Source organism: Stegostoma tigrinum, chromosome 20, assembly GCF_030684315.1.
Source record: "Stegostoma tigrinum isolate sSteTig4 chromosome 20, sSteTig4.hap1, whole genome shotgun sequence".
Classification (NCBI taxonomy): domain Eukaryota; kingdom Metazoa; phylum Chordata; class Chondrichthyes; order Orectolobiformes; family Stegostomatidae; genus Stegostoma; species Stegostoma tigrinum.
Genome location: NC_081373.1, coordinates 39,005,877 through 39,033,206, shown reverse-complemented (window position 1 = coordinate 39,033,206; position 27,330 = coordinate 39,005,877). Strand labels below are relative to the sequence as shown.

At 40.3% G+C, this 27,330-nt stretch overlaps 1 protein-coding gene across 1 annotated transcript in view; it reads left to right on the top strand.

Annotated features, from left to right (window-relative positions):
• Nucleotides 1-27,330, top strand: part of LOC125462080 (cilia- and flagella-associated protein 46) — a 216,794-nt gene that overhangs the window by 168,541 nt on the left and 20,923 nt on the right. Inside the window, exons 47-52 of the mRNA XM_048551592.2 lie at nucleotides 3,243-3,436; nucleotides 8,685-8,803; nucleotides 10,662-10,753; nucleotides 14,876-15,040; nucleotides 16,482-16,546; nucleotides 22,368-22,428. Of these exons, the coding sequence (XP_048407549.2) occupies nucleotides 3,243-3,436; nucleotides 8,685-8,803; nucleotides 10,662-10,753; nucleotides 14,876-15,040; nucleotides 16,482-16,546; nucleotides 22,368-22,428 (696 nt within the window). The remainder of the gene's footprint in view (nucleotides 1-3,242; nucleotides 3,437-8,684; nucleotides 8,804-10,661; nucleotides 10,754-14,875; nucleotides 15,041-16,481; nucleotides 16,547-22,367; nucleotides 22,429-27,330) is intronic.

Here is a 27,330-nt window from a genome sequence, read left to right as displayed (position 1 = left end):
ATGAATGTATTTCTAAGCAAGAAATAGAACGATTCCTAAACTAAAAGTGGTAAAGGGTATGGGCAAAGAGAAGTAGTAAGGCATTGCAATAGAGGATCAACTATTATAATGCTGACTGAAAGAGCAGACTTGATAGACTGAATAACATACTCCTGCTCCTATTTTCTATGTTTCTGTAACAGTAAGGATAGAAATTACTAATCTGAGTAAAGCAAAGATAACTTTAGATGTTACAAAACTAAAAGCTGCATATCTGAATACATGTAGAGTTTTGAAAAAAATTGATTAATTGATAATGCAAAAAATAAATCTGATCTTATACCCATTACAGAGACATGACTGCAGGATAAAATAGATTGGTATTTGAATATTGAAAGCTACAGGACATTTGGAAAGTACTGGAAATGAGGAAATGGTCGCTGTATTAATTGATTATTGTATTAACACCATGAAAAGCTGTAACTTGGCTTTCGGAAATCAGGAAGCAGAAGCAGTTTTAGTCAAAAGGAGAAAATAATAAAGGCAATAAATAACTTGTAGGAGTCGTATATAGGTGAGCAAATGGTAGCCACATTGTAGGATGGAGTATAAAGGAGTAAATAATGGTTGATTGTCAGAAAACTATGGTGCGGATTTCAATCTACAGACAGACTGGAAGAATCAAATGGGCACGAGTAGCCTTAAAAAGTTACAAGATTTTCAGGATAGCACTTCTGGAGCTAACCATAGAGCAGACTGTTACTAGACCTGGTATTGTGTAATGAGATGGGATTCATTAATGACCTGATAGTGACAGTGCCCCAGGTTGCTGTGATCACGATATGATTGAAATTTACATTCAGATGTGGGAGAGGGGTAAGTGTCCAACACTAGCATTTTAAACCACTTGTTTTAATTACTTGGGCATAAAAATTGATCTGGCTGAAGTGAACTTGCACATTAAATTAGGAAATAGGTCAATAGTCAATAGTAAGGCAAACATCTATGAGAATATTTTAGAATACACAGAATGGATACATATGAGCAGGATTAGGCCATTCAGCCCCTCGAGCCTGCTGCACCATTTGATACAATCATGGCAGATCTCATCTCAGCCTCAACTCCTTTTTCCTGCCTGCTCTCTATCACCCTTTAATCCATTATGAATTAATAATCTGTCTACTTCCTCCTTAAATTTAAGTTCGAAGGGAGGAACCGTGAACTATGGGTGACCAAAAAGTAAGCATTGTATCAAACTTGAAGAAAAAGTATAGAATTGCACAAAGCTGGGTGACAAGTCAGAACGCTGGACAGAGTATAAAAAGAGGCAAAGGATGACTAAACAATAAGGCGGGGAAAATTAAAAGTATGAGAACAACCTAGTTAACCCATCCCAGAAATGGCTGTAAATCAGGAAATAGGATGGCAGGGGGAATTTGATAAACTGGCAATCACCAGGAAATGGTACTGAGCAGATTTGTTGGAGCTGCAGCCTGATGATCCTGAAGTCCTGATGGACCTTATCCGACGGTCTTAAAAGAACTGGCTCATGAGCTAGTTGATGTATTAATTCTAATTTTGCAAAGTTTCTTAAATTTGGGAAGGCAGTTCATTCACTGTCTTTCAAATTAAGATAACTCATTTAAACATTGATGGACAAATAATGCGGGAAACTATTGGCCAGTTAGTTTAATGTATGTTGTAAAAATAATGTTAGCAGCTGTTGTTAAACAAGTTAAGGAGGGCACTTGGAAAAAATTTGAACTAATTAGGTAGAGCCAAAATGGTTTTGTCAAAGGGAACTTATACTTAACCAATGTATTGGAGTTCATTAACAAAGTATTTTGTTGTAAATGGAAACTAGTGGATATATTGTTCTTGGATTTCCAGAAGACATTTGACACACCAATAAATTGACACATCAAAAATTATTGCAGAAAATAAAATCCATGGTGTAGCGGGTAACAAAGTAGAAATAAATAGGACATTGTCTACCTAACAGAGTGAGCATAAGTAGCTTTTTTTCTCTGGTTGGCACAATGTAATGAGTGGTGTACCACAGGGATGGGTGGTGGAGCCTCAATGTTTTTCCTGGAATGTAAATCATTTGGATGAAGGTATTGAAGGTACAGCTGGTAAATTTGGTTGTAACACAAATAATGGAGGGTGACTTTTGCAGAGGACATAAGGAGGCAACAAAGGGAAGCAGATAAGTGAGCAGACAAAGATCTGGCAAATGGAATATAATATGCAAACATGTGAAATTGTCTATTTTGGCAAGAAAAATAAAGAAGAAATATTATTTAAATAATGAAAGCTTGCAGAACTGAGAGGAGACAGATCTGTGTCTTGGTACGTGAATTGCAAAAGGCTAATACTGAGATACAGCAAGGAAAAAGCCACTGGAATGTTATTATTCATTGTGAGGGGGATTGAATACAAAAAGAGGGCAGTTATGCTTTAGTTATACAAGGAAAGATGACACCACATCTGAAGTACTATGCAGAATTTTGGTCTCATTACTTAAGTTAGAATTTAAATGTTTTGCAAACTGTTCAGAGAAGTTTTGACAAACTAATGGAATGGGTGAATTGCCTAATGAGGAAAGATTAGATAGGCTAGCGTTTGTACCCACTGAGTTTGTGTCTGCAAAAGGTGACTTGATTGGAACATGTAAGATCTTGAAGGGGTTTGATATGCTGCATATGAAAGGATGTTTTCTCTTGTGGGACAATCTAGAATAAAGAGGCACCACTTAAAAATATGAGGTTGTTCGTTTAAGACAGGAATCAGGAGGCGGTGTTTCTCTCAGAGAATTGAGAGTCTTTGGAACTTCGTTCCTCAAAAGGTAGTAGATGCAGGGTGTTTGGATAATATTAACACAAAGACAGATTCTTGTTAAGTGAGTGGGTTGTTTGATCATTTGGGAATGAAGGAACAAGAAGTTGAGGTTCATTCACAATCTCATTAAATGAGGGAGGGAGCTGGAGGATCCAAGTCACATACTGTTGCTCCTGATATATTTGCATTTTTTTATTATTTACAAGGTTTCATTGCATAAATCTAGACTGGATTTGAAACTAAAATAAAATGAATATCATGCTTACTTTTTCTTTTAAAATTTAGTGGATTAATAAATTATCTTGGTATAATGCTAATTGAGTTTGTTCTGTTTTCTCACCAATATTTTAACATAACTTTGCTTACCTTGTCAGTGAATATTGCCAAGTTTAACCAAACTACTATTTATGTCATTGATTCAGATCCAAGTCCAACACAAGCTAGAATTGTTCGTACTTCTGTATGTCCTGAATTATTTTCAAATATATTGACCAGAGTCTCCAGATATAAGCAGAAGCTTGCACAGTACCTTGTCAAACTTGAATACCAGCGTAATTACAAGATGCAAAGGCAGGATGAGTTTCAACATTTACAAAAAGACTCAAATCTAGATGTTGTGAGTTAATTTGATTTGTCAATTTAATACTAGTGTTTGAATTAATATATCTATGTTTTGTCACAAGCCAGAAATTAATATTTCTATACACATGACTGTTTATTCACATTATGTATTAAATTTTCTATGTTGCAAATCAACTATATTATGCGTTATGATACTGCAGAGAATAGGTATCATGATTTTATTAAATAAGTCTTTGCATACAAACCTTTCTTGATGCTAACATTGCATTTTGATTTTTTTCAAGCAACTTGGCAGCATCATATTGGAACAATAAATAACTGATATGCTTTTATCTCAGTTCTAATATGTTGTTGCAAACTGGGAAAAAAAATCTTAATTTTAGGCAAAATAATCCTGTCTGTCTCACCAGAAACCATCATGTTCAGGTCCTTTTACATGACTAATGGTTTACAGACATCAGCAATCAATTACAGGATACATGCTCTGGGACTTATAGTGCCCCTTAATGTTACAAGATAAATTTTTTTGCTCCTCAGGCCCAGTTATTCACTCTGACATTTCTTGTTGAAGCATATATCCCAGTACAGCCCCTCTCAACTGGGGTTTCGCTATTTTAGGAAGATTATTTTCCATGACTGAAAGGGGTACTCTTTGACAGTCACAGTTTAGTTGAACATATTTTTTGTATCGATCAAGAACGGCAGAATTTAAGGTAAAGTTCCTTCTAACAAATCTGGCAATGATGAAGAAGAGTTTTTGCATGTAGTCACGGACAATCTGGTCGTTTTGCGAGTAGTGTCTTTGGCTGCCAATTTGAGGAACTTGAATCTACATGGTCCTCTGACACTTTTGCAAACTGAATGGATTTTGAAGTAATTGCGACAACTGTTTTAGAATAGAAAGGATACCCAAGAAGTTTTGTCCACCAATGCCTATGAAATAAATGACAGTCAGAGGACACGGTACAACAGAAGACACTAGTAATGCTATCCTACATCAAAAATGTATCAGAAATGACAACAGATTCCTTAGACTGCATATGATCAGGATTGCACACAACCTACATTAACACTGCGTCAAAAGCTATCAAAGAATAAAGGCCCTATACTGACAGTAAACAGAACTAACATGAAATACAGAATCTCATGCAGTGAGTACAATAAACATTACATTGGACAAATGGGGTCGAAACTGATGACCAGGATACACGAACACCAGCTGACAGGGAAAAGACACAACCAATAGTCACTTGTCTTGATACGCACAGACAATGAGGGCCATCAGTTCGACTGGAACAAAGTGACCATACTGGGACAAGCAAACAACAGACATGCTAGGGAATTTCTAGAGGCCTGGTTCTCAACACGGGACTCTGTTAACAAACATGTAGAAATAGATCCTGTATTCAGATTTCTGCTAAAACAACAGAAATGGAAGTGACAAGACCCACCACACCAGGGGATCATATAAATTCAGAATGGAACAGAACACCAACAATTTGATTAGAGGTTGCACTGATGATGTTGCCTAGAATAGTAACGAAATGTCTGCACACCATGGAAGAACTGGCTCAGCAAGCTAACAAACAACTGCATTCGTAGGCTGAGCTACAAATTTTCACTAAGATCTTAGGAAGGAGACCATTTTTCCATAGATTGTCTGCTTGTTCCTGAGCTTTGCTTTGCTCTTAACCATTCAAATTAGTCTTATTTGAGTACACATCCAATTGCCTTCTTTTGAAATTATTTTGCAATCTGGCTCCACTGCAATTCCAATTGCTCTCATAGACGAGCAGTATCTCCTCAAGCTCTCCGATTTGTTTGCTGATTATTTTAAAACAATAACCTCTGTTTGCCAGAGGAAATAGCTTGACTCAACTTGCTGTATTAAATAACCCCACATAGTTTTGAATTAGATCATTTCTTGATCTCCTCAGCTCGAAGAAGAACCATTTCAGCCCCTCCAATCTATCCACATACCTGAAATCCCTTCTTCCTAATACCATTCCAGTAAGACTTTTCTGCATGCTTTTCAAGTCTTTAGTGTCATTCCTAAGATGTGGTGCTCTGATTTGAAAACAATACTGCAGTTGAAGTATAATCAGTAATCACTGCATTCACAACTACTCCTTACCACCTAACATGTCACCAATTTCATATCCAAGGTACCATTGTCCCTTTAATACTAGTCTTTCTGTTTCTCCAGTATGGCTGTTATGTGTACATTATCAAATGTCTTTTGAAATTTCATATGTACAAAATGTACTGCACAGTCTTCATCAGCTTCCATAGTAATTTCATTAAATAGCTAAATCAGATTAGTCAGATGGTTTTGCCCTTACCATATCTATGCTGTTTATTCCTTATTTACTCACAATTTTCTGAATGAAAATATGTTTTGTCCTTGAAAGGGTCTCCACCAGACAAAAAATATCTCCAACAAGAGAGAATCTAACAAGCTTTTCACTCGTGCAGAGGTGGTGGGCATCACTGGCTAGACGAGCACTTAATTCCTATCCCAAATTGCCATTAAAAAGATGGTGATGATCTGCCTTCTTGAACCTGTATAATCTATGGGTTGTAGATGCCATCAGAATGCTGTTAGGAAGTCCTAGGACATTGACCCAGGGACAGTGAAGAAGTGACACTTTAGCCCCAATTCAGGATGGCTTGTGGCTGTGAGGGGAATATTATGTAACGTTAATGTTATCCTGCATCCACTGCTGTTGTCCTTCTGGGTGGTAAGGGCTGCAGGTTTGGATGTCCTGTTTAAGGAGGTAGCTGTTGTGGTAACATGGTGAAAGGAGTGAATGTTAAAGGAATCGAATACTGTCGAATTTGACAGCTTTATCCTCTTGTGTTTCAAGCATCTTAAGTATTGTATGAATGTTGATGGTTGCATTTATCCAGGCAATTAAAGACTATTCCATCGTATTTTTCATATGCGCTGTGTGGATGGTGAACAGGCAGTGGGGAGAAAGCAGAGAGTCACCTGCCACAGAATTCCGTCACCTATAACATGCTCATGTACCCATAGCATCTATATAACTTGTCCAGTTCAGTTCCTGGTCAGTGTCAACCCCAGTTGACAGTGAGGGATGGTAATTCCACAGAATGTCAGAGGGGGAAAGTTCAGTTTTTTTTTTCTTGTTAGAGATAGTCAATGCCTGAATGTGTTTGTGGCATAAATGTTACTTCCCGATCAGCACAATTCTGAATGTTGTCTTCGTTTTGCTGCATATGGGCACAGGTTACTTCATTTCTCCAGTCACAAATGATACTGAACATTGTTCAATCATCAGCAAACATACTCAAGTCTGATCTTATAATGTAAGGAAAGTCATTGATGAAGTAGTTAAAGCTTGTTGGTCCTAGGACACTGTGCTGAGGGTGTCCTGCTACGATGTCCCAGGACTGAGATTATTGGCCTCCAAGAATCTCCAACCAAGGGAGGGCTTTCCTCCGATTCTCATTGGCTCCAGTTTTGCTAGTGCTCCTTGATGCCATGTTTTATTAAATACAGCTGTGATATCAAATGAATATACTCTCACTTCACTCTTCTCTCCACGTTCAACAACATTTCCCATTACTAATCAAAGTCGAACACCATTCAGAGCCATGGAACACATGCACAACTTTAAATATCTCACCACAGTAACACACAGTGACAGCAACGTACACCATCTGCAAGTTAGAAGACTACAGTATTCTGTTCCTCATCAGGCCTGTATGCAGGAGGAAAACATCCAGACTTGGGCTAATAAGAGACAAGTAATATTTGCATCACTCATGCGATCAGGCATTGATTAACCTTGAATATGACCTTCCAAACAGGCAACCTCTACAACTTTGAAGAATAAGGACTACAGGTGCATGAGAACATCATCACCTGCAGATTTCCCTTCAAGTACACACAATGCTGACCTGGAACTATATTGTGATTCCTTCACTAGACATACCTATAAGATCATCAGATAAACCGATATGATGATGTTATAAAGAAGAGGTTGTCCCACCCTCCCCTGAGAACTAAAACCAAAACACCCAAAGAGGAACACCTCACCCTATAATCAGTAAAAAGGAGTGTGAAAACTAGTGTACCTGCCTTTCAGCAACTTCTAGTGGTTAAATAAAATAAACCCCTGTCACTCACTTTACAATCAACAAGTAACAATATATTTATCTAACTCTAACAGTGAACAAATTAACTAAACTATTAACACCTGAATAAACCCCTTCTACCTACTAACTATTCCTGAATAAAATAAGATTCTAATGGTATGCTGTTCCAAAACATAGAAGAGATAACAAGGCGTGGAGCTGGATGAACACAGGCCGAGCAGGAAAGCTGACATTTCGGGCCTAGACCCTTCTTCAGAAATGGGGGATGGGAAGAGGGTTCTGAAATAAATAGGAAGAGAGGGGGAGGCAGATTGAAGACGGATAGAGGAGATGTTAGGTGGAGAGGAGACAGACAAGTTAAAGAGGCAGGGATGGAGCCAGTAAAGGGGAGGTAGGGAGGAAATAGGTCACTCCAGGGAGGACAGACAGATCAAGGGGGTGGGATGAGGTTAGTAGGTAGGAAATGGAGGTGCGGCTTGAGGTGAGAAAAGTGGATTGGTGAGAGGAAGAACAGGTTAGGGAGGCGGGGGCGAGCTGGGCTGGTTTTGGGATGCAGTTGGGGGAGGCGAGATTTTGAAGCTTGTGAAATCCACATCGATGCCATTGGGCTGCAGGGTTCCCAAGCGGAATATGAGTTGCTGTTCCTGCAACTTTGGGGTGGTGTCATCGTGGCACTGCAGGAGGCCCAGGATGGACATGATGCCTGAGGAATGGGAGGGAGAGTTGAAATGGTTTGCGACTGGGAGGTGCCTCTGTTTATTGCGAACCAAGCGTAGGTGTTCTGCAAAGCGGTCCCCAAGCCTCTGCTTGATTTCCCCGGCGTAGAGGTGTGGCCTCCTCTACCTCCTATACATAATGTAATAATAATATTACAAAGCTCCCAAAATAATAATAAAGTAAATCCATCAAATTGGTTTCAGGGTTTTCAAAGTTATTGGTTTACAGTTTTCGCAGAAAAAGAGGAGTCATAAAATTCAATCCCAAAAAGCTGTCCCAGAATGCCAAGCAATAAAAACAGAACTAGTCGCTTGAAATCTGTGCACTTGAGAATATTGCAAAGAGAATGATTATATTGTTTTCTGTCAGAGATTAGCTAGCAATAAATGTGTTTGAGATATTAAGATGAAGAGTTTAACTTTTTTTTATTTTCAAATTAAAAGGTAGTCAAAAATACTGTAGGACTTGAACTCAGCCTCGATGCAGATTTCTCCAGTATTATTGCATCCATGGAAGATTACCTGAATCCTGTTCTGTCACAGTTTGACTTTACGTTTTCTCCGTAAGTACCCTCAATACATTCCTCATAACAGCCATAAAAATAAATCTGATTTATTTTGGTAAGCTTTTGAATTTCTGACACCTGATAGACTCTGGCTTAAATGTGTATGTGATCAACAGGTATTTATACTGGATGTGCCTTCTATAAATCTTTGACTTAGTTTACAGTCTGAGGAGTAGCTTCCTGAATTTCCTCGTCTGTATGGGCATCCAGGCCACCAGCAGCTAGTCTCAGGCAGCCGTGTGTAGGAAGGCAAAAATATGTATCATTGCTAGCTGCTCTGTTTTGTATCTCCACCCAAAAACATGTCCATAAGACTCAAAAGATTCTGTATATAAAGTCATGCAATGTCTTGACGTTGCTGGACTTCAAGCCATCACACAGCCTATATTCACTGGTGGATTTTATATATGCTAGCTGGAGGCCAATGCAGCTGGCTGTCACTGGGCCCTTCCCAGGGTGGTGATATGGATATTCTTACCTAGGTTAGAAGGACCTTCCTCCAGCCATGTGACCTCTGTCATGTGATCTTGTTAGATCAGCAGTGGCTCAACCACTCAATGAAGCCCCTCACAAATTGACAGAAAAGGATTCAGCAAACATGGACCATTAATTTCTAGCATGACTGGCAAACTCCTAGGCCATGGAATTTCAGGCGTAAAATGATATATTGGGATTAAAAGAGAATTGGTTTCTATGACAGGTCAGGGCTGTGCAATGTGTTAAACCAAATTGTTTCACGAGATTTTTTCACTTAGGTAATTTCAGCATGGCCATGCTGTAACATTATACTCCCAGCAAAATCTTCCCAGCTCCATGAGAGCTGTTTGGAGGCACAGCTATGTTCATGTGAAGTCAGCTCCCTATGATGTTTCTGCCTCCAAACACTAGCCAGAGGAGGGACAGGCAAGTTAATGGATACCAGTATGGCATTAGGGATATGCAATTAGGTCCATTAGATAAAAGCAAAGTACTGTGGATCCTGGAAATCTGAAACTAACACAAGAAGTGCTGGAGAAACTCAGCACGTCTCATAGAATCTACAATGTGAAAAAAAGTTAATATTTTGAGTCTGGTTTGACTCTTCTTTCGACAACTTGATGGGGTCAATTAGATGTTGATTAAGTAGCATATAGAAATGCTATGAAATCTTACACCAGGCCCAGTACTGTGGCAAGACTTCAGTGTTCGTGTATGCTGCTTAATGAATATCTAGTTACTCTAACTGGATACTCCCATTATCAGGCTGATAGCCACTAACCTCTCTATCCCACCTCTAGCAAAGTCTTGAGGGAGGAACACCACAGGTCGCTGAATTGATGTCAAACTTTAATATTTGCTTCCGACTCTGCCTCAAAGTAGCTTTTCTTTCTTTCATTCCACCTTTTCTCTGATTTGTCAATCTGCCTTTTGTTTTAAATAAGACGGGAACTTTGCTTGTAGCTGACCAAAAGGCTGGGTCTCCAACCCCATCCTCTGGTCTGATTAAACACATGAGCACCATGATACCTAACATGGCGGTCAGCGATAAGTTCCATCCACTGAGTAATATCTAGCAGAAAACCCAAAAATAGACAATCACTCAAAGTTCATTTAGGGAAGAAATTGTTCCAGTTTATATTTATTTTTAATCTATGATTTGGGCTGAAACCACCATATGAATAATCTCAGAGTACATGCTTAATATATCAAATGTTCAGTAGTTGAGACTTGATCGCAAAATAATGACTGAACAGCAAATGGTCAAATAAATAGTTTAATAAAACTGCTGTGAAACCAGTAAATCGAGGCTATATTTCTGGCATGTATGGGACATGGATACCTTTTGAATGAATGTTTTAATCTTGGATGGTTTTAGTCAACAGTCTTCCCCAGTAGCTGGTGCGGATTCAGCAAAATCAAAACCCAAAAGGAAAGAGGAAAAATCAGTGGGTGAAAAGTCAACTCCAGGTATGTGGCAATTAACTAGGAAAGGATTTCACTACAAGCTTTAAAGAGATTAATCTTGGATTATGTACATTTATAGCTCCACCATAATTTGATGATTTCTCCATCACCTGTGTGCCTTTAATGTATTTATAGAATCTCTTTGGATTCTCCTTAACTGTATTTGACAAAGCTATCTCATGTTGCCTTTTTGCTCTCCTGGTTTCCCTCTTAAGTATACACCTCCTGTGCTTGCACTCTTGTCAGGATTCGCTCAATCTCAGCTGTCTATTCCTGATATATCTCTCCTTTTTCTTGACCAGAGCCTCGCCTTCTTTAATTGTTCAGCATTCCCTGCACCTACCAGCCTTGCCCTTCACATTTGCAGGAGCATACTGTCTCGGAACTCTCATTACCTCATTTTCCCACTTCCAAACTGTCCCTTTATCTGTGAATAGCCTTTCCCAATCAACCTTTGAAAGGTCCTGTCTAATACTGTCAAAATTGGCCTACTCCAATTTAGAACTTTAATTTTTAGATCGGTTCCATCCTTTTCCATCATTATTTTAAAACGAATAGAACTATGATCACCTGACACAAAGTTCAACCCCACTGACGCCTCAGTCACTTGTCCTTACTTATTTCCCAAGATAAGGTCAAGTTTCGCTCCTTCTCTAGTTGGTACAACCACATATCGAATAAGAAAATTTTCTTGTACACATTTAATAAATTCCTCCCCATCCTTAACACTATGACAGTCCCAGTCTATGTTTGGAAAGTTAAGATCCCCTACCATTACAACCCTATTTTTCTTACAGATATCTGAGATCTCCTTATAAATTTGTTTCTCAATTTCCCACTGACTACTGGGGTGGGGGGGCCTATAATAATTTCAGCAAGGTGATCAATATTTTCTTACTTTAAAGTTCCACCCACATAACTTTACTGGACATTCTCCCAGGAAGATCCTCCCTAAGTACAGCCATAATGTTCTCCCTGACAAAGAGAGCCCTTCTGTCTTGCCTCTCTTTCTATCCTTCCTATAGCTTTTATATCCCGGAACATTAAACTGCCAGTCCTGTCCTTCCCTGAACCATGTTTCTGGAATAGCTATAATACCTGAGACTCATGTTCCCCCCCGCCATGCCCTAAGTTCATCTGCCTTACTTGTCAGGCCTCTTGCATTGAAATAAATGCAATTTAATCCATCAGTCTTACCTTGCTCTCTGCCAAGTCTGCCTTGACCATTAGATTTGCTCCCCTTATCTACTCTACCAACCTTAGCCTTTTCTCTTTTTTGCCTATTGATTTGGTTCACACCAACATACACCACCATCACGCCATTCCCCACAGCACCACCCCACTGCTGCCACCCATACTTTCTGAAAGCCTCCGAAGCAGCACTCATAAACTAACCTGCAAGTATATTAGTTCCCTTCCAATTCAGGTGGAACCCATTCCTCTTTTACAGGCAATTTCTACCCATGAAGAGATCACGCTTGTTCAAAAATGTGAATCCTTGTCCCCTGCACCACCACCTCAACTCTGCATCATCTGCTCTATCCTCCTATTCCTTCTCTCAGTAGCACATGACACTGGGAATAATTCAAATATTACTACTCTTGAGAACCTACTTTTTAACTTCTTGCTTAGTTTCCTATATTCTCTCTGCAGAACCCCATCCCTTTGCCTATCTATGTCATTGGTACTAACGTGCATAATGACCTCCGGCTGCTCCCTCTCCTCTTTGAGAATATTGTGCACTCTCTCTGAGGCATCATTGACTCTGGCACCAAAGGGGCAACACACCATCCTGATGTCTCAGCAACAGCCACAGAAACATCTGTCTGTCCCCCAGACACTAGAGAGTCCCCTATTACAATCTATCACTTGGAGCCAATTACAGTAACAGAATTGACAGCCAGGTTTCTAACGAGAGGCCAGCCCCACCACAATACCCAAAATGCCTTACATGTTTGAGATGGGGATAGTCACAGGAGAATCCTGTGCTACCTGTCTACCTCTCCTAACGTTCCGATTGAGCCCTTGTGTATATTTAAAGCTGAAAAAGATAGCTAGATTCTTGATCAATAGAGGGAATCAAGGGTTATGGAAAAAGGCAGGAAAATTAATGTGAGGAGTTTGGGATCATCTTGTTAAATGGTGGAGTAGGCTCAAGGAGTCGAACAGCTTACCCTGTTCCTATTTCCTGTGGCCTAATGATCTTATGGTATTTCCCCTTAGAAACGTAGGAAGCCTGTATCTTAAATCCACCATAAATTACATGCTGTCATCACTGACTTCATCCTCTGACCTGTCCACATTTCAAACATGGGTCAAAAATTTGAATTCCAGTTGTCAGCAGAGAATGACTGCCCTAGACCTCAAGATATTATTGAACAGAGTGCGGCACAGACACTTAATGTGCTAGGCTAGGTCAGGTCGTTTACAGCACCATGTCTTGAGTTCTGAAGAAGGGTCTCTGCCCAGAAATTTCCAGTGATTTCTGTTTTTGTTTTTGATTTCCAATATTCCCTGTTTTTTAATTGTTTTTATTTTGCTAATCCACACTTTCTCCGTGATCAAAAAATGACTTCCACCTCCATTACATTAACGACTTTGATTCTTACCCTATTCCAAATGCAGCGGAAACCACTATTCATCCCTTTAACTCTTTCTAACTCATTGGTTCTTCAATGCATAAGCTAATTAACATAGATTTACCTTCCATCTTCCCATCTGAAGACGTAGCAGACATCAAGAGTGCCTCTTATGAGAATATCAGTTAAACATTTAGGTGGTTCAATTCCATTAAACAGCAAAATATATGTGTTATTTGCAGACAGTTGCTTATACAAATGTGTGTGCGCTTCTGCTCATAAAACCTTTTACATAATTTTTTTCTCACTCGGATAATTTCTTAATTGCTCAGTCTTATGACACAGGGATAGCAAGCCTAACCAAATCAGCCTCACTTTCACTGGATTTATAAATTAACAGTGAAACTGAAACATCCAATGACCTTTAAAATTGCTCAATTATTCCTAACCACACTGTACAAATAATAGATCTTGGACATTATAACTTAAACAAAAATTAACAATTTATGGATAATAATGTAACTTTAGTAGATGCCAGTGAACAACAGGGAAGCTAATTAATATTGACAACCTAACCCAATCTTCTTTGAATATAAATCTTCACTCACTCACTGACAGATACAATTCAGGGATTTTATTTTAAATAAAAGAAATGTAATTTGCCAGTTCAATAACTGTGTCAACCTGACCTTCTTGAAGCCCTTTAATGATGGGTGGTATTACAAACAGATAGGACTGTATGTCTTGCTTGAATCCCAAAATCACCAGTGAATGCAAATAACTTCAGCAGACCTCTCAGAACTTTCAGCAAGTCAATAATTGAAAAATAATTACGGTGAGCATAACCAAGAAACAGCTTCCCATTACAGCAACTTCTAAAGCAAAAATTGCTTCCGGTCCAAAACCCCAGTAAGCATTAATTCATTCTTTGTTTTCTTTTTTTCTTCAACACCTCTGTGGTTGGCTGACCAGCAATAGTGCTCCCTTGTTTCTCCAATTCAACTTCCAACCAGCTGCCAATTCCTGGGGATAACAATATCTTGGTGGTGCATCTCCAACAGTGTTCTGACAGCAGTAATTAATCTGCATTTTTTTTCAGGCCAGTTTCCAACATCAACAAAGCAAAGAGCTGCGGATGCTAGGAATCAGGGACAAAAACAGAAATCACTGGAGAAACACAGCAGTCTGACAACATCTGTGGAGCGAAAGCAAAATTAACATTTTGAGTTCAGTGACTCTTCCTCAGAACTGTTCTTTAGAAGGGTCACCGGACCTGAAACCTTTACACTGCTTTCTTTCCATAGATGCTGCCATACTTGCTGAGTTTTTCCAGCAATTTCTGTTTTTGTGACCAAACATCAGTCTTTTGTTCTCTATTCCTCCTTTTAAAAAACAAGCTGCTGTTTAAAGTTCAATTCTCAACTCCAACTCATAGTTTCAAATGAAAAATGTGAAAAATTGTTATAGCGTTAAAAATATTGATTATTTTAAGACAATGGAATCATTATGCAGCTACTTTAGTTAAACTTCATTAATTTTTTTGCAGGCCATTCTCAAGATTTAGGAGAATTTGTAATTCTCTTGGCTGACAAATTATTGTTGGAACTGCCTTTGGAAGTTTTGAGTGTTTTGCAGGAGGATGCAATCACCTCAGTGTCCAGAGATTTTTCATTGCAGTTGCTTTACAATCGCCAACACAGAGATGCATTGGGTAAAGAATGAAATGATAGGTTTATCAATTTGAAGTTGTTCAGATAACAAAAAATCAACTTGTATCTATAAGATTAAAAAATCTTCCAAACAGAATGACGTGTGTGAAGAGAGTAAAGGTAAAGTTGCTATAGACTTGCCAGACCACAGGGCTGCTCCTATATTAGAGAGAGACGGCTGATGGTGGTTTACTGTGAGGGCCACCACACCTCAGCTGAGGGGAGAAGTTAAGAAGAAGAGCCCTTCTTGGTAATAGCAGCTGGTGCAGGATTTGAACCATGCTGTTGGTGTCACTTTGCATCACAAACCAGCCATCCAGCCAAACGAGCTAAGCAACCTCCAAAGAGTAACAGCTAAACCGAAGATGGAGCAATTAGGAGAGGTAACCACCAGTTTGATCAGGGAGTGGATTTTGATGGTCTTTTAAGAGTAGAGAAAGATGTGGGAGTTTAAGAAGTGAGGCCACACAACTTAGCTGAAATCATAGCCGTTTTTGGTGCAATAAAAGCCCAGATTTTAAAAATTGGCACCCACGTCCAGCCTCTCTCGATTTTTATTTCACAGCCCATACCCATTGACAAATCTGAAAGGCAGTGGCTGAGAGATGGACTGGGGAGATTAAAGAAGAATCTGAAGCCAATGAACTAAAAAGACAGCATGGTAAATTGAAATTGAGGTTAAAATCCCTGAAAACGAGGAGTCATCCTCTGCTCCTCACTCCCACTGCCTCTTGTTGTCATTTCTAGAGAACATTCCTTCTTATTTCTTTCCATCAAGACTTCCAAATGTCTCAGAACCCACATTTCCCACCTGCACCCCCCCCCCCAACATTGTGCACTTTCCACCATGTCCCCAGCTCAAAATGGAGTTAGTTTTTTCATGACTGCTAGCACATGGACCAGCCAGAATGCACTTCCCTCCAAGAGGTGCAGGTTAGCTTCAATCAGCAGTATGTAAATCTAAGAATTACTGTGAAGTCGCAGTTTTGTTTTAGATCATTCCTGCTGATGCCTGCAGCCAGTAGACAGTACAGGTGGCAACAGCTGTGTAGAGCAATCATTTCAATTAGCAGGCAACACAAAGATGGTAAGCTGCCTGCAACAATACATGATTTACTCTCACTTAGCAATCATTGCACCACTTTTCAGGAATATCCAATTTAACCCATTGCCGTAGTGAAAGAATAGCCTTATTTTATTGAAGGGAGTAGAAATCTTGTGCTGTTGCTGTTGGCACTAGTTTTCTTAAAAGGGCAGTTTCATGAATCTCAAATGGAGGGTTCATGACAGTGAAATCATTTAAAGACAAAGAAAGTGCAAGTACCAATTCTAGTCACAGATATTTGTTAGCCTGAGTCATTTGGGGGCGCATCGTTCTATATGTGTTTGCATCTCTGAGAGACTCCTAATTTTTAAATGTTGATCCCTTTTCTTCCTCAACAGACACTGTATACAAGGAGACGAAGAGTCCAAAAGCAAAAGGAGACCACAAGAAAGCTATTAAAATGGTACCACTACAAATATCTTAATTGTTGACAATTACAAGCATGTTACATCTTCTTTCTGTGAATATTATATAACTCAGAATTTGCTCAATTATTTCAGAAGAAAATATCTTGTAGATCATTGTGGTGTCATGTGGTTGACATAGTTGAAATTGTTAAAGATCGAACCTCATCACTGTTATCCCTATGAAATGCATTTAACACAAGTCATCTATACTAATTTTTGGTGTTCAAAGATCACTTCAAATGATTTTATATTTGGCAATCAAATTTAATCAGTGCCTGGCATTTCACCTATGGATGTGTTAAATTCTGTTCTAAGATGCACATTTCATTGAGAAAACAGAATTAACATTTCAAGGGTCACTAGACCCGAAACATTAACTCTGTTTTTCCCTTCACAGATGCTGCCAGACTTGCTGAACTTTTCCAGCAACCTAGTTTTTGTTCCTGATTTACAGCATCCACAGTTCTTTTGATTTTCATTGAAAACTCAGCCTATGTCCTTCGCCTTTTGTTTTCTTAAATAACTAAGGCATCTAATATCTGCAGTAATGGGTGGAATATCCCCCCTCCCTGATGTGGCATGAGCAATGATGACCATAATAGCAAAAGGCAGAGACAATGAAAACATCAGAATCTTGACATCACAAAATATTGTTACAATAGTCCCCTCAAGCCTTAAATGACGAGTTCAGAATCTTACCATTCAGTGGTAAGTATCTTATTTCCATAAATCTACATTTCTTCAGAGATCCTATTTGCATTGTTTCCAAGTAGTTTCCAGTCCTTCTCTGCTTTCCCAAGAAACCCAACTGTGGAAATTCCTGACATCTTAATCAGAACTGCTAGCTGTAGCTGCACTTTGCATGACCTTTCATGTTCACCATCCTCCTCAAACCTTTACCAAAGCAAGTCAGCATCAGAAGACCACTGTCTCCACTACTTTGCCATGTCTGCTGTCAACCAATTCACACACCTACCAGCCCTTTGGTAATTGGCTTTGGAGCTCAGAGACACCTATGACTTGCATGCTTCTGCCAGATGGTTTATGACCAAAAACATACAGGCATTTCATGAATCTGCCCAGGATGTATTTCTGGCTCTTAGCTCACGTTTTCCCCATTCACTGCCTTAAAGGGTGTCAACCTCTGTATACTACTTATTGCTTTCAAAATGCACACAGAGTGACTTCAGCACTGACTTTTGGTTGGCAACCTCTGTGAGGCTAGTGTTGTTCCTGCATAGCACAGCCTGTTATGGTAGGAGCACTGAGCAGTCAGTAAAGTTGATGAGTTACAGCACCATCAGACATACAGCAGCAAACATATTGCATATGCTTCAGGTAAATGGCCATGTATGTAAATCAAAAGGGAGCAATCATTAAAGGGGTGAAGGGGGCCAGTGTCACAGTCAATTTAAGATTTGTTTGATTTCAGCCTGGAGGCCAGTTACCTGGTCTCCCAAAGTCAAAGGATCTGTCTGAAGATCAGACCACAGTTAGTCTTGCAGATCAAGTGTAAGCCGTCTGGGGATCACAGGTAGGTCTGTCAGAGTGCTGCAGTGACATTACTATTGCAGCTGGGCTGTGGTCACTTGGTGCTGCCCTGCCAAATCAGCCTAGGGGCTGTGATGTGGTCGTTGCTGGGAGTTTCCGCAATAATATTCAGGAGCTTGCTGGAGAACTGCATGGAGTTCTGGGAAGTTGGATGGGCTTCATTGTATTGTCTCATTGAGGGGAAAGTGTTAATGGTAGGTGACAATTGGAAATATTTGGATGGTATCTCATAGTGAATCAGAGGGAACTAGGAGCTCCAGAATAGAAATTCAAATAGGTCATGGTAACTCCAGTCTCTTCGTGCAGAGCGAATAGGGCCCATAAAGGCACGTGAATTTCCGACGTCATGGGCATTAGGGATAAAGTGGTTACGTTAATATTTATATAAAGACTCTGAATTGAAAAGGAAGGAGACTGAAATGTTACAGAGCTACAGGGGTAGTAAAACAAAAGGGAACATGAAGGATAAAGGAAATTCATGCCTCATAGGCAGAGCCTGCAAGTCACTGACATTGAAACAAAATTATAGCTGGCCATGTCGATTAAAATTCAAAGTCAGAATAACTTCACAAAGTGGCTGCGACTGCATGCAAACAGGATCGAATAACTTAGTCTTCTTTTCTGTGAAGGCAGCATAACATTGTTTAGAATTTGAAGCTCTGTCTGTTGCAGGATTTATGCTTCCATTGATTTAGTAAAGCCACTCATTTGGCTTCAATTTGCCCTTCATCAGCAGGTCGTTCACTGTCAAAGAACGTACATGAAGAATTATGGCCCCAAGCAATCACAACCATAATATTGTGTTCAATAATTGCCTCCTCGTCATGTCAGCTAAGCAACTGTAAACAGAAAAAGGTGCTCAAAGCAACATCTGAAGTTTTCATTTCACAAACACGTTTCTTAACTAACACTGGAATACAGTGCTTCACAGCTGTCACAGTGTGTTTATCAGGTTAATACCTGTAATGAGTGTGTCGTCATATGAGGAAAGATTGGACAGACTAGGTTGTTTTCATCGGAGTTCAGAAGACTAAGGGGTAATTTGATATGAATTTATAAGACCCTGAATTGTCTTAATAATGTGAATGTGGAATGGATATTTACTGTAAAGAGTGACTCCAGAACTGTTTTAAAATTAGGATCACCTTTAGAACAAAATTGAGGGGATTTTTTTCTCTCTGAAGGTTCTGTGACTTTGAACCTCTCAACTTCAAATGCACTGGAGATGGCATCATTGAATATTTTAAAGATGAAGGCAGATAAATTTTGATTTCTTTGACTAACAACTTAGGAAGGAAGAATTCAGATTACAAACACCATTGACCATCACCTCCAGATCCATGACCCCTGCAAAGCTGGGCATGAACTTTCCTTGCCTCTGGGCTATGTAACAGAATCATAGAATATGGAAGCAGGCCATTCAGCCGGACGAGTCCACGCCAACCCTCCAAACAGCATCAGACCCAGACCTGCCTACCCCCGCCCTATCCCTGTAACCCTGAATTACCTATGGCCAGTCCACCTAATCTGCACATCTTTGGTCAGTGGGAAGAAACCCAGAGGGTACCCGCGCAGACACAGGGAGAATGTGCAAACTCCACACTGTCACTGAAGGGTGGAATTGACCCCAGGTCCCTGGTGCTGTGAGGCAGCAATGTTAACCACTGAGTCACCGTGCCACCCTTGGACATAATGCCCAAGGACCACAGTGTGAGGGCCTGTAGCATTTGAAGTGGTAAACATCTGGGCTTTAATGTTGATTCTAGTGGTGTGAATGCCACAAAGATCTTAATAGTAGTGAGCACTTAAGCATTTACAACTGTGCATTTTTAAAAATTTTTTTGTGGAATGTGTGCGTCGCTAGCTGGCCAGCATTAATTGTCATTCCTAGTTGCCCTTGCAAAGGTAGTAGTGATCTGCCTTCTTGATCTGCTGCAATCCACCTGCTGTGGGTTGACCCACAATGCTATCAGGAAGGGAATTCCAGGATTTTGACCAAATGACACTGAAGGAGCAACAATATATTTCCAAATCAGGATGGTGAGTGGCTTGGAGTCACACTTGAAGACGGTGGTGTTCCCATGTATCTGCTGTCCTTGTCTTTCTAGGTGGAGGTGGTCATGTGTTTGGAAGGAGCTCTCTGAGGATCTTTGGTGAATTTCTTCAGTGCAACTTGTAGATGATACACACTGCTGCTACTGAGCACCAGTGGTGGAGTGAGTCGTTGCTTGTGGATGTAATGCCAATCAAGTGGGGCTGCTTCATCCTATATGATGTCAAGTTTCTTGAGTGTTGTTGGTGCTGCATCCATCCAGGCAAGTGGGGAGTATTCCATCACACTCCTGATGTACCTTGGAGATGGTAGGCATGTTTTAGGCAGTCAGGGGGTGAGGTACTCAGCAGTATTCCTAGCTTCTCACCTGCTCTTGTGACCCCTGTGTGTATGTGGTGATTCCAGCTGAGTTTCTGGCCAATTCTAACACCCAGAATGTTGATAGTGGGCCTTCCAATGATGCTAACATCATTGAATGGCAAGGGGAAGTGGTTAGTTTGCCTCTTACTGGTGAGGATCATACCCTGACATTTGGGTGGCCTGCGTGTTACTTGCCACATGTCAGCCCAAGCTTGGATGTTGAACACCTCTTGTTGCATTTGAACATGGATTGCTTCAGTATCTGAGGAGTCACGAATGGTGCTGAACATTGTGTGATCATCAACCCCACTCCTAACCTTATGATGGAGGGAAGGTCATTGATGAAGCAGCTGGAGATGATTGGGCCTAGGACACTACACTTAGGAACTCCTGCGGACATGTCTTGGAGATGAGATGATTGGCCTTCATCAAACACGACCATCTTCCTATGTGCTAGGCATGTGCAGTTCCCTAAGAAAGGCATCTAGGACCTTGTTGTATAGTTAATGAAGTGAAGAGTGGAAGATTGTGAGAGAGAATTTGATTCGAGTTATTTTGGAAAGAATGTCATGAATTTCACCCACAAAACACTTGAACTGGCAAAAGAAAAATACCAACCACCAATTTAAACAAAATAAAGGTATCAATTAATTAAAGAGTAAATACCTGTACTGAACTTACATGCTATCATTTAAAGCTTTATACATGTGTTTTTTGTAAAAAAAAAACTCGCTGGGCTTAGCCTCTCCCAAAAATATAAACTTGAATTAGATATTTTTGCATAGATTTATATCATCGACTTGAATCTGGATTTTGCAGGTCAAGATTGTGTATCCAACATTTTTGGAATGCATATGTACTGCTCAGTTATTTGTACAGCAGAATATTTTAATTGAGTCTCTTGTATTTTTGTACACAGCAGCCTTTGTTCAATTAATTTTGTAAAAGGAGAATAAAAATCAAAAGTCTTCAGGTAAAAGAAAACATAGTGAGGGCTTTGGGAAAAAGCAGAGGGTGAGACCGTGTTTGTGAGTTAGAATGAGGTTGAGCAATACAGGCACATGAGACGTTTGTGCTGTGGGAGTACTGCTGCAATGTGTCTTTCTCCCAGCTACCCTGCAAAAAATTCTAGGAAACTCAGGAAGAACTTGAATGAACATCTGAAAGTGGGGGATCTGGTCTTGTATTGGAGGGCTCTTAAAAAGTGATGCTGCGGACTCTTCAATGACACATCTTCTGATCTACCAAGACTCCGTATGCGGTTCACACTGCCATTTTTATTTTCTAGTGATCAGGTGTACTAACAAATAACAGTCCACAACCCAACAGAAGATCTGGCTTTCTGTCTATCTAGAAGGCTTTGAAAGGCTTTCAAGTGTCACCTGAAAATAGTGTCTGATGGCCAAGACCTTCAAAATCTTTTTTCCAAGTTTGTGGGTGTTCTAATGGACTCCCACCAAAGTAGTAGCAGATCACCTTAGATTTATAGATAGTAAGAACTTCCAATGCTGGAGTCAGAGATAACAGAGTGTGGAGCTGGAGGAACTCAGCAGGCCAGACAGCATCAGAGGAGCAGGAAAGCTGATGTTTTGGGTCGGAACATTTCTGAGGAAGGGTCCTGACCCAAAACGTCAGCTTTCCTGATCCTTTGATCTTGCCCGGCCTGCTGTGTTCCTCCAGCTCCACGCTGTATTAACCCCTCAGATTTAGCCTCTGTTGTTTATTTTAAATTAGAGATATGAAAGTCTCATGTAGTGAGGAAAACTAGAAGCATTTTTCTAATTGTTGATTATCACTGAACACAATGTCCTGACTGCTTTTTGAGATGCCACTTGTTTTCCTTTAAATTACAGGTACCAGTTAACCGTGTTGTACCATCAAGCTGTTTTCCAGTGAATACTCACAATTTCAGATGTATCCTTTCTACAATAAAAGTTTCTTTGAAAATGTTTCTTTGAAAAGAGATTAACAAATTATTGTGAGCAATTAACTGTTTTTATCAGTAAGCTTCACACAGACGGGAAGGAGAGATCACATCCAGATTGAGACATGGCCTCAGTGAGTATGTAGTTTGGGGAATTTGGAGGCTGCATAGGAATTCAGTGCAGTGCAGAAACGGATTTAGCTTTTCTTTTCATAGTAAAGTATTTTTTAAATAGGATAAATTGAAGCTTAAGACCAGGGGCCCAGCAGAAAAGACTGACATCACAGAAAAGCTGTAAGTCATTAGCTGGTGATAGCTACTAATTTGACTATCTATATAGGTTACGTTCAGATTGAAGGTAAATAGGGGAAATATTTACAGACTACAAACTAAAAGACTGGTATGAAATTTTTAGAAGCCAAATTAAGTAAGTAATTAACATAGAGATACTGGGCCAGGCATGTCATGTTACTGCACAATGTGGGAGCTGGTAGACCCCAGTGTGATTTATAATGGACATATCTATAGCAAGTGTTGTGTGCTTGAGGAACTCTGGCTCAGAGTTGATAAGCTAGAATCTGAGCTTCACACCCTGCAACACATCAGAGAGGGGGAGAGTTACCGGAATCTGTGTTTCAAGAGGTGGCCACACTTCTTAGACTAATTACCTCAAATTGGGTCAGTGGTTAGAGACAGGAGGATGTGACTACCAGCAAGGAGATAGTGGTAATCGGGGATAGTACAGCAAAGGGAATAGACACTGCTGCCTGTGGCCAAGATCGAGAGTACCAAAGGCTGTGTTGTTTGCCTGGCGCCAGGGTTCAGGATATCTCATTTGGGCTGCAGAGGAACTTGGAGTGGGAGGGGAAAGATCCAATCGTCGTGATCCACGTAAGTACCAACGATATAGGTAGAAAGAGGGAAGGGGTTCTGCTGAGGCAATATGAGCAGCTATGAGCTAAATTAGAAAGCAAAACCAAAAAGATAGTAATCTCTGGATTATTGCTTGAGCCAATAGCAAATTGGCACAGGGTCAACAAGCTTAAAGAGGTAAATGCATGGTTCAGAGATTGGAGTGGGAGAACCGGGTTCGAATTCATGGGACACTAGGGACAGAGGGAGCTGTTCTGATGTGATGGGCTCTACTTGAATCGTGCTGGGGTGAGAAGCCTGGCGAATTGTCCAAGGCTATGGGCAGGGCTTTAAATGAAATAGTGGTGGTTGGGTGGGGTGGGGCGGGGGTGGAGTGGTGTGCTGGTGGGGTGCTGGGGTTAGTTGCATGGAAAATTGTGATAGATGTTAAAGCTGGGGGAGGGTTCAGCAGAAGTTAGTAAAGTTTTCTGAACAGTTAATAGGATAGAGTGTATGGAAAGTGTCATGAATCTAACTTCAGATGAAGGGACAACTATGAGAAGGGAGACAGTCAACACAGGACTGAAAGTGTTGTATGTAAATGCACAAGATAAATGAGGTTAAAGCACAGATTGAAGTTGGTAGGTTCAATGTTATGAGTATCACAGAGATGTGGCTGCAAGGTGATCAAGACTGGGAATTAAATATCCAAGGATACACATCCTGTCGAAAGGACAGACAGATGGGCAGATGGGGGTGGACTTGCTTTGTTAATAAGAAATGAAGTTACATTGATAGCAAGAAGTGATGTAGCATCAGTTAGTACGGTGTCTGTGTGGGTTGAGTTGAGGACCTACAATGGCAAAAAGACCCTGATGGGAGTTCTGATCAAGTCTCAGAGCAGTCATTAGGATATGGGTAATAAAGTAAATTGGGAGAAAGGAAAGACATTTAAGAAAGGTACTATGATAATAATCATGGGGCACTTCTATATGCAGGTGCTAATATGGTGCCATGTTTAGCGACATTGTACACATTTCACTGTAATCTTGTACTTTGTATTTGAGTATAGGTGACAATAAACCTAATTCTAATTCTACTTCTATTGAGAAGCCTGAGGAGAGTGGACCTGGAGAAGATGTCTCCAATAATAGGAGAGACTAGGACTGAGGGCACAACCTCAGTGTGAAGGCATTCTTCAAAACTGAGATGAGGTGGACTTTCTTCAATGAAACAGTGGTTGTTCAATGTAACTGTTCTTCACAGAAGGCTGTGCTGGCCAAGTCAAGGAGTCTCTCAATAAGTAATTGGAATTTAAAATTTCATCTACTGTAATAAAAATCTAAGTCATACCTAACCAGATGATAGCAAAATTAATTTGAGTGTCTTATCCAGAACTGGAAACAAATTTGGAGGCTTAGTCTGGAACACCTCTCATTACGTAGATAATACTGGTCAATGTAATGCTCAACTTAAATTTTCAGGACAGAATGCAATGATAAATCAGAATAACAGCTGTTACAATAACTTTTATTACAATCTAATATATAATAGTGACATATAAATTTTACAAAGCCTTTAACATTTGCCTGTCAGAATGTTTCTGATTCCTCAACAGGCCTTCCCCAGTGGTCACAAACTTGCCACTGAGGCAGGTTTTTACGGCTTTGGAAAAGCCCAAGCCGGCAAAGAAAACTAGTGAGATAACAAAGTGTGGAGCTGGATGATCACAGCAGGCCAAGCAGCATCTTAGGAGCACAAATGCTGATGTTTCGGACCTAGACCCTTCATTGGAAAAGTGGGGGGAGGGTTTCTGAAATAAATAGGGAGGGGGGGAGGCGGATTAAAGATGGATAGAGGAGAAGATAGGTGGAGAGGAGACAGACAAGTTAAAGGGGCGGGGATGGAGCCAGTAGAGGTGAGTGTAGGTGGGGAGGTAGGGAGGGGATAGGTTAGTCCGGGGAGGACAGACAGGTCAAGGGGGTGGGATGAGGTGAGTAGGTGGGAAATGGAGGTGTGGCTTGAGGTGGGAGGAGGAGGTAGGTGAGAGGAAGCACAGGTTAGGGAGGCGGGGATGAGCTGGGCTGGTTTTGGGATGCAGTGGGAGGAGGGGAGATTTTGAAGCAACAAAACTAGTGAGTTTGGTGTGGGGTAATAAAATTCGCATATACTGTAGGACTCATAATGTGACCCAGACTTCAGAAGAACTGTCAGTTATCATAATGAGGTCCGCATGTGCCTGCTATCATCTCCTTACTAAGTGTTGGAGATCAAATAAATATTGGTGAGTTACCCTAGAACCTCTGCAGTAATAGTGTTCAAGTAGTGGAGGGAGTAAATTGTTCAGGTAGTGGATGAAATGCCAAACCAGTGTGTGTTTTTTTCCAAGATAATAAAATGTGAGGCTGGATGAACACAGCAGGCCAAGCAGCATCTCAGGAGCACAGGAGCTCCTGAGATGCTGCTTGGCCTGCTGTGTTCATCCAGCCTCACATTTTATTATCTTGGAATTCTCCAGCATCTGCAGTTCCCATTATCTCTGATGTGTTTTTTTCCAGTTAAGTTTGAGTTTCCTGATATTGTTGCTATTGTATTCACCAGCGAAATGGAGTTTATTCAATCAAATTCCTAAGTTATGCTCAATGATTTGACTTGTGGGTCAATCAGTGATAGATTCATTACAGAGTTCAGCTTCTTATCTTCTGTTGCATTATTTATACAACTGATTCAGTTAGGGCTCTGGTTAATAGTAACTTACAGGATGTTGGTTGTGGGAGATTTGATAACATAATGCAGTTGAACATCAAGGTGACATTCTAGACTCTCTGTGAGGTTATTGACTTGCTCGCCAAGCTGGCTTGTTTTCATTCAGACGTTTTGTCACCATGCTAGGTAACATCATCAGTGAGGCATCCTGTGAAGCGATGTTGTTCTACTGTACTTGGAATTTATACTGTATGGTCCGTTACAGTGGTGTCATTTCTGGTTTTGATCAGCATGGGTTTGTATATGGGGTCCAATTCTATATGTTTGTTAATTGCATTACAAGTGTAGAACATATAGAATTGGACCCCATGGCCATATACAAACCCATGCTGATCAAAACTGGAAATGATACTACTCACCACATTGGACCAGCCAGTATAAATTCCAAGCTGAGTAGAATAACATCACCTAATCGAAGGCCTCACTGATGATGTTACCCAGCATGGTGACAAAACATCTGAATGAAAACAAGCCAGCTTGACGAGCAAGTCAGCAACTTCACCCACAACACAAGCTACAAATCTTTGCTATAACTTTAATTTTCTCTGTTGTTGGAGCTATTCTTTGCCTAAGTCACATGGAATTCAAGGTGAACTTGTTGATTGGATACAAATTGGCTCAATGGCAGGAGACAGAGAGTAGTAATAGAGGATTGTTTTTCGGACTACAGGCCTGTGGCCAGCGGTGTGCCACAGGGATCTGTGCTGGGTCCTCTTTTGTCTGTCATTTATGTAAGTGATTTGGATGAGAATATAGAAAGCATGGATAGTAAGTTTGCAGATGGCATCAAAATTAGTGGCATTGTAGACAGTGAAGAAGATGTTCTCAGATTACAAGGGATCTTGATGAAATGGGTCAGTGGGCTGAAAAATGGCAGGTGGAATTCAATCTGGATAGATGTGAGGTATTGCATTTTGTAACAACAAGGGTAGGACTTCTATGATTAATGGTAGTATTTTGGGTAATGTTGTAGAACAGAGACCTGGGAGCGCAAGTACATAATTGTTTAAAATTTTCATCACATTATAGACAGGATGTTTAAAAAGATGCTTACCTTCATTGCTCAGTGCTTTGAGTATGGGAGTTGGAATGTTATGTTGAAATTGTACAGGACATTGGTGAGGCCCCTTCTGGAATAATGTGTCCAGTCATGTCATAGGAAGGTTATTATCAAGCTGGAGGGGGTTCAACAGAGATTTGTCAGGATGTTACCAAGTATGGAAGGTTTGAGTTAGAAAGAAAGACTGGAAGTTGAGAGGTGACTTGATAGAAGT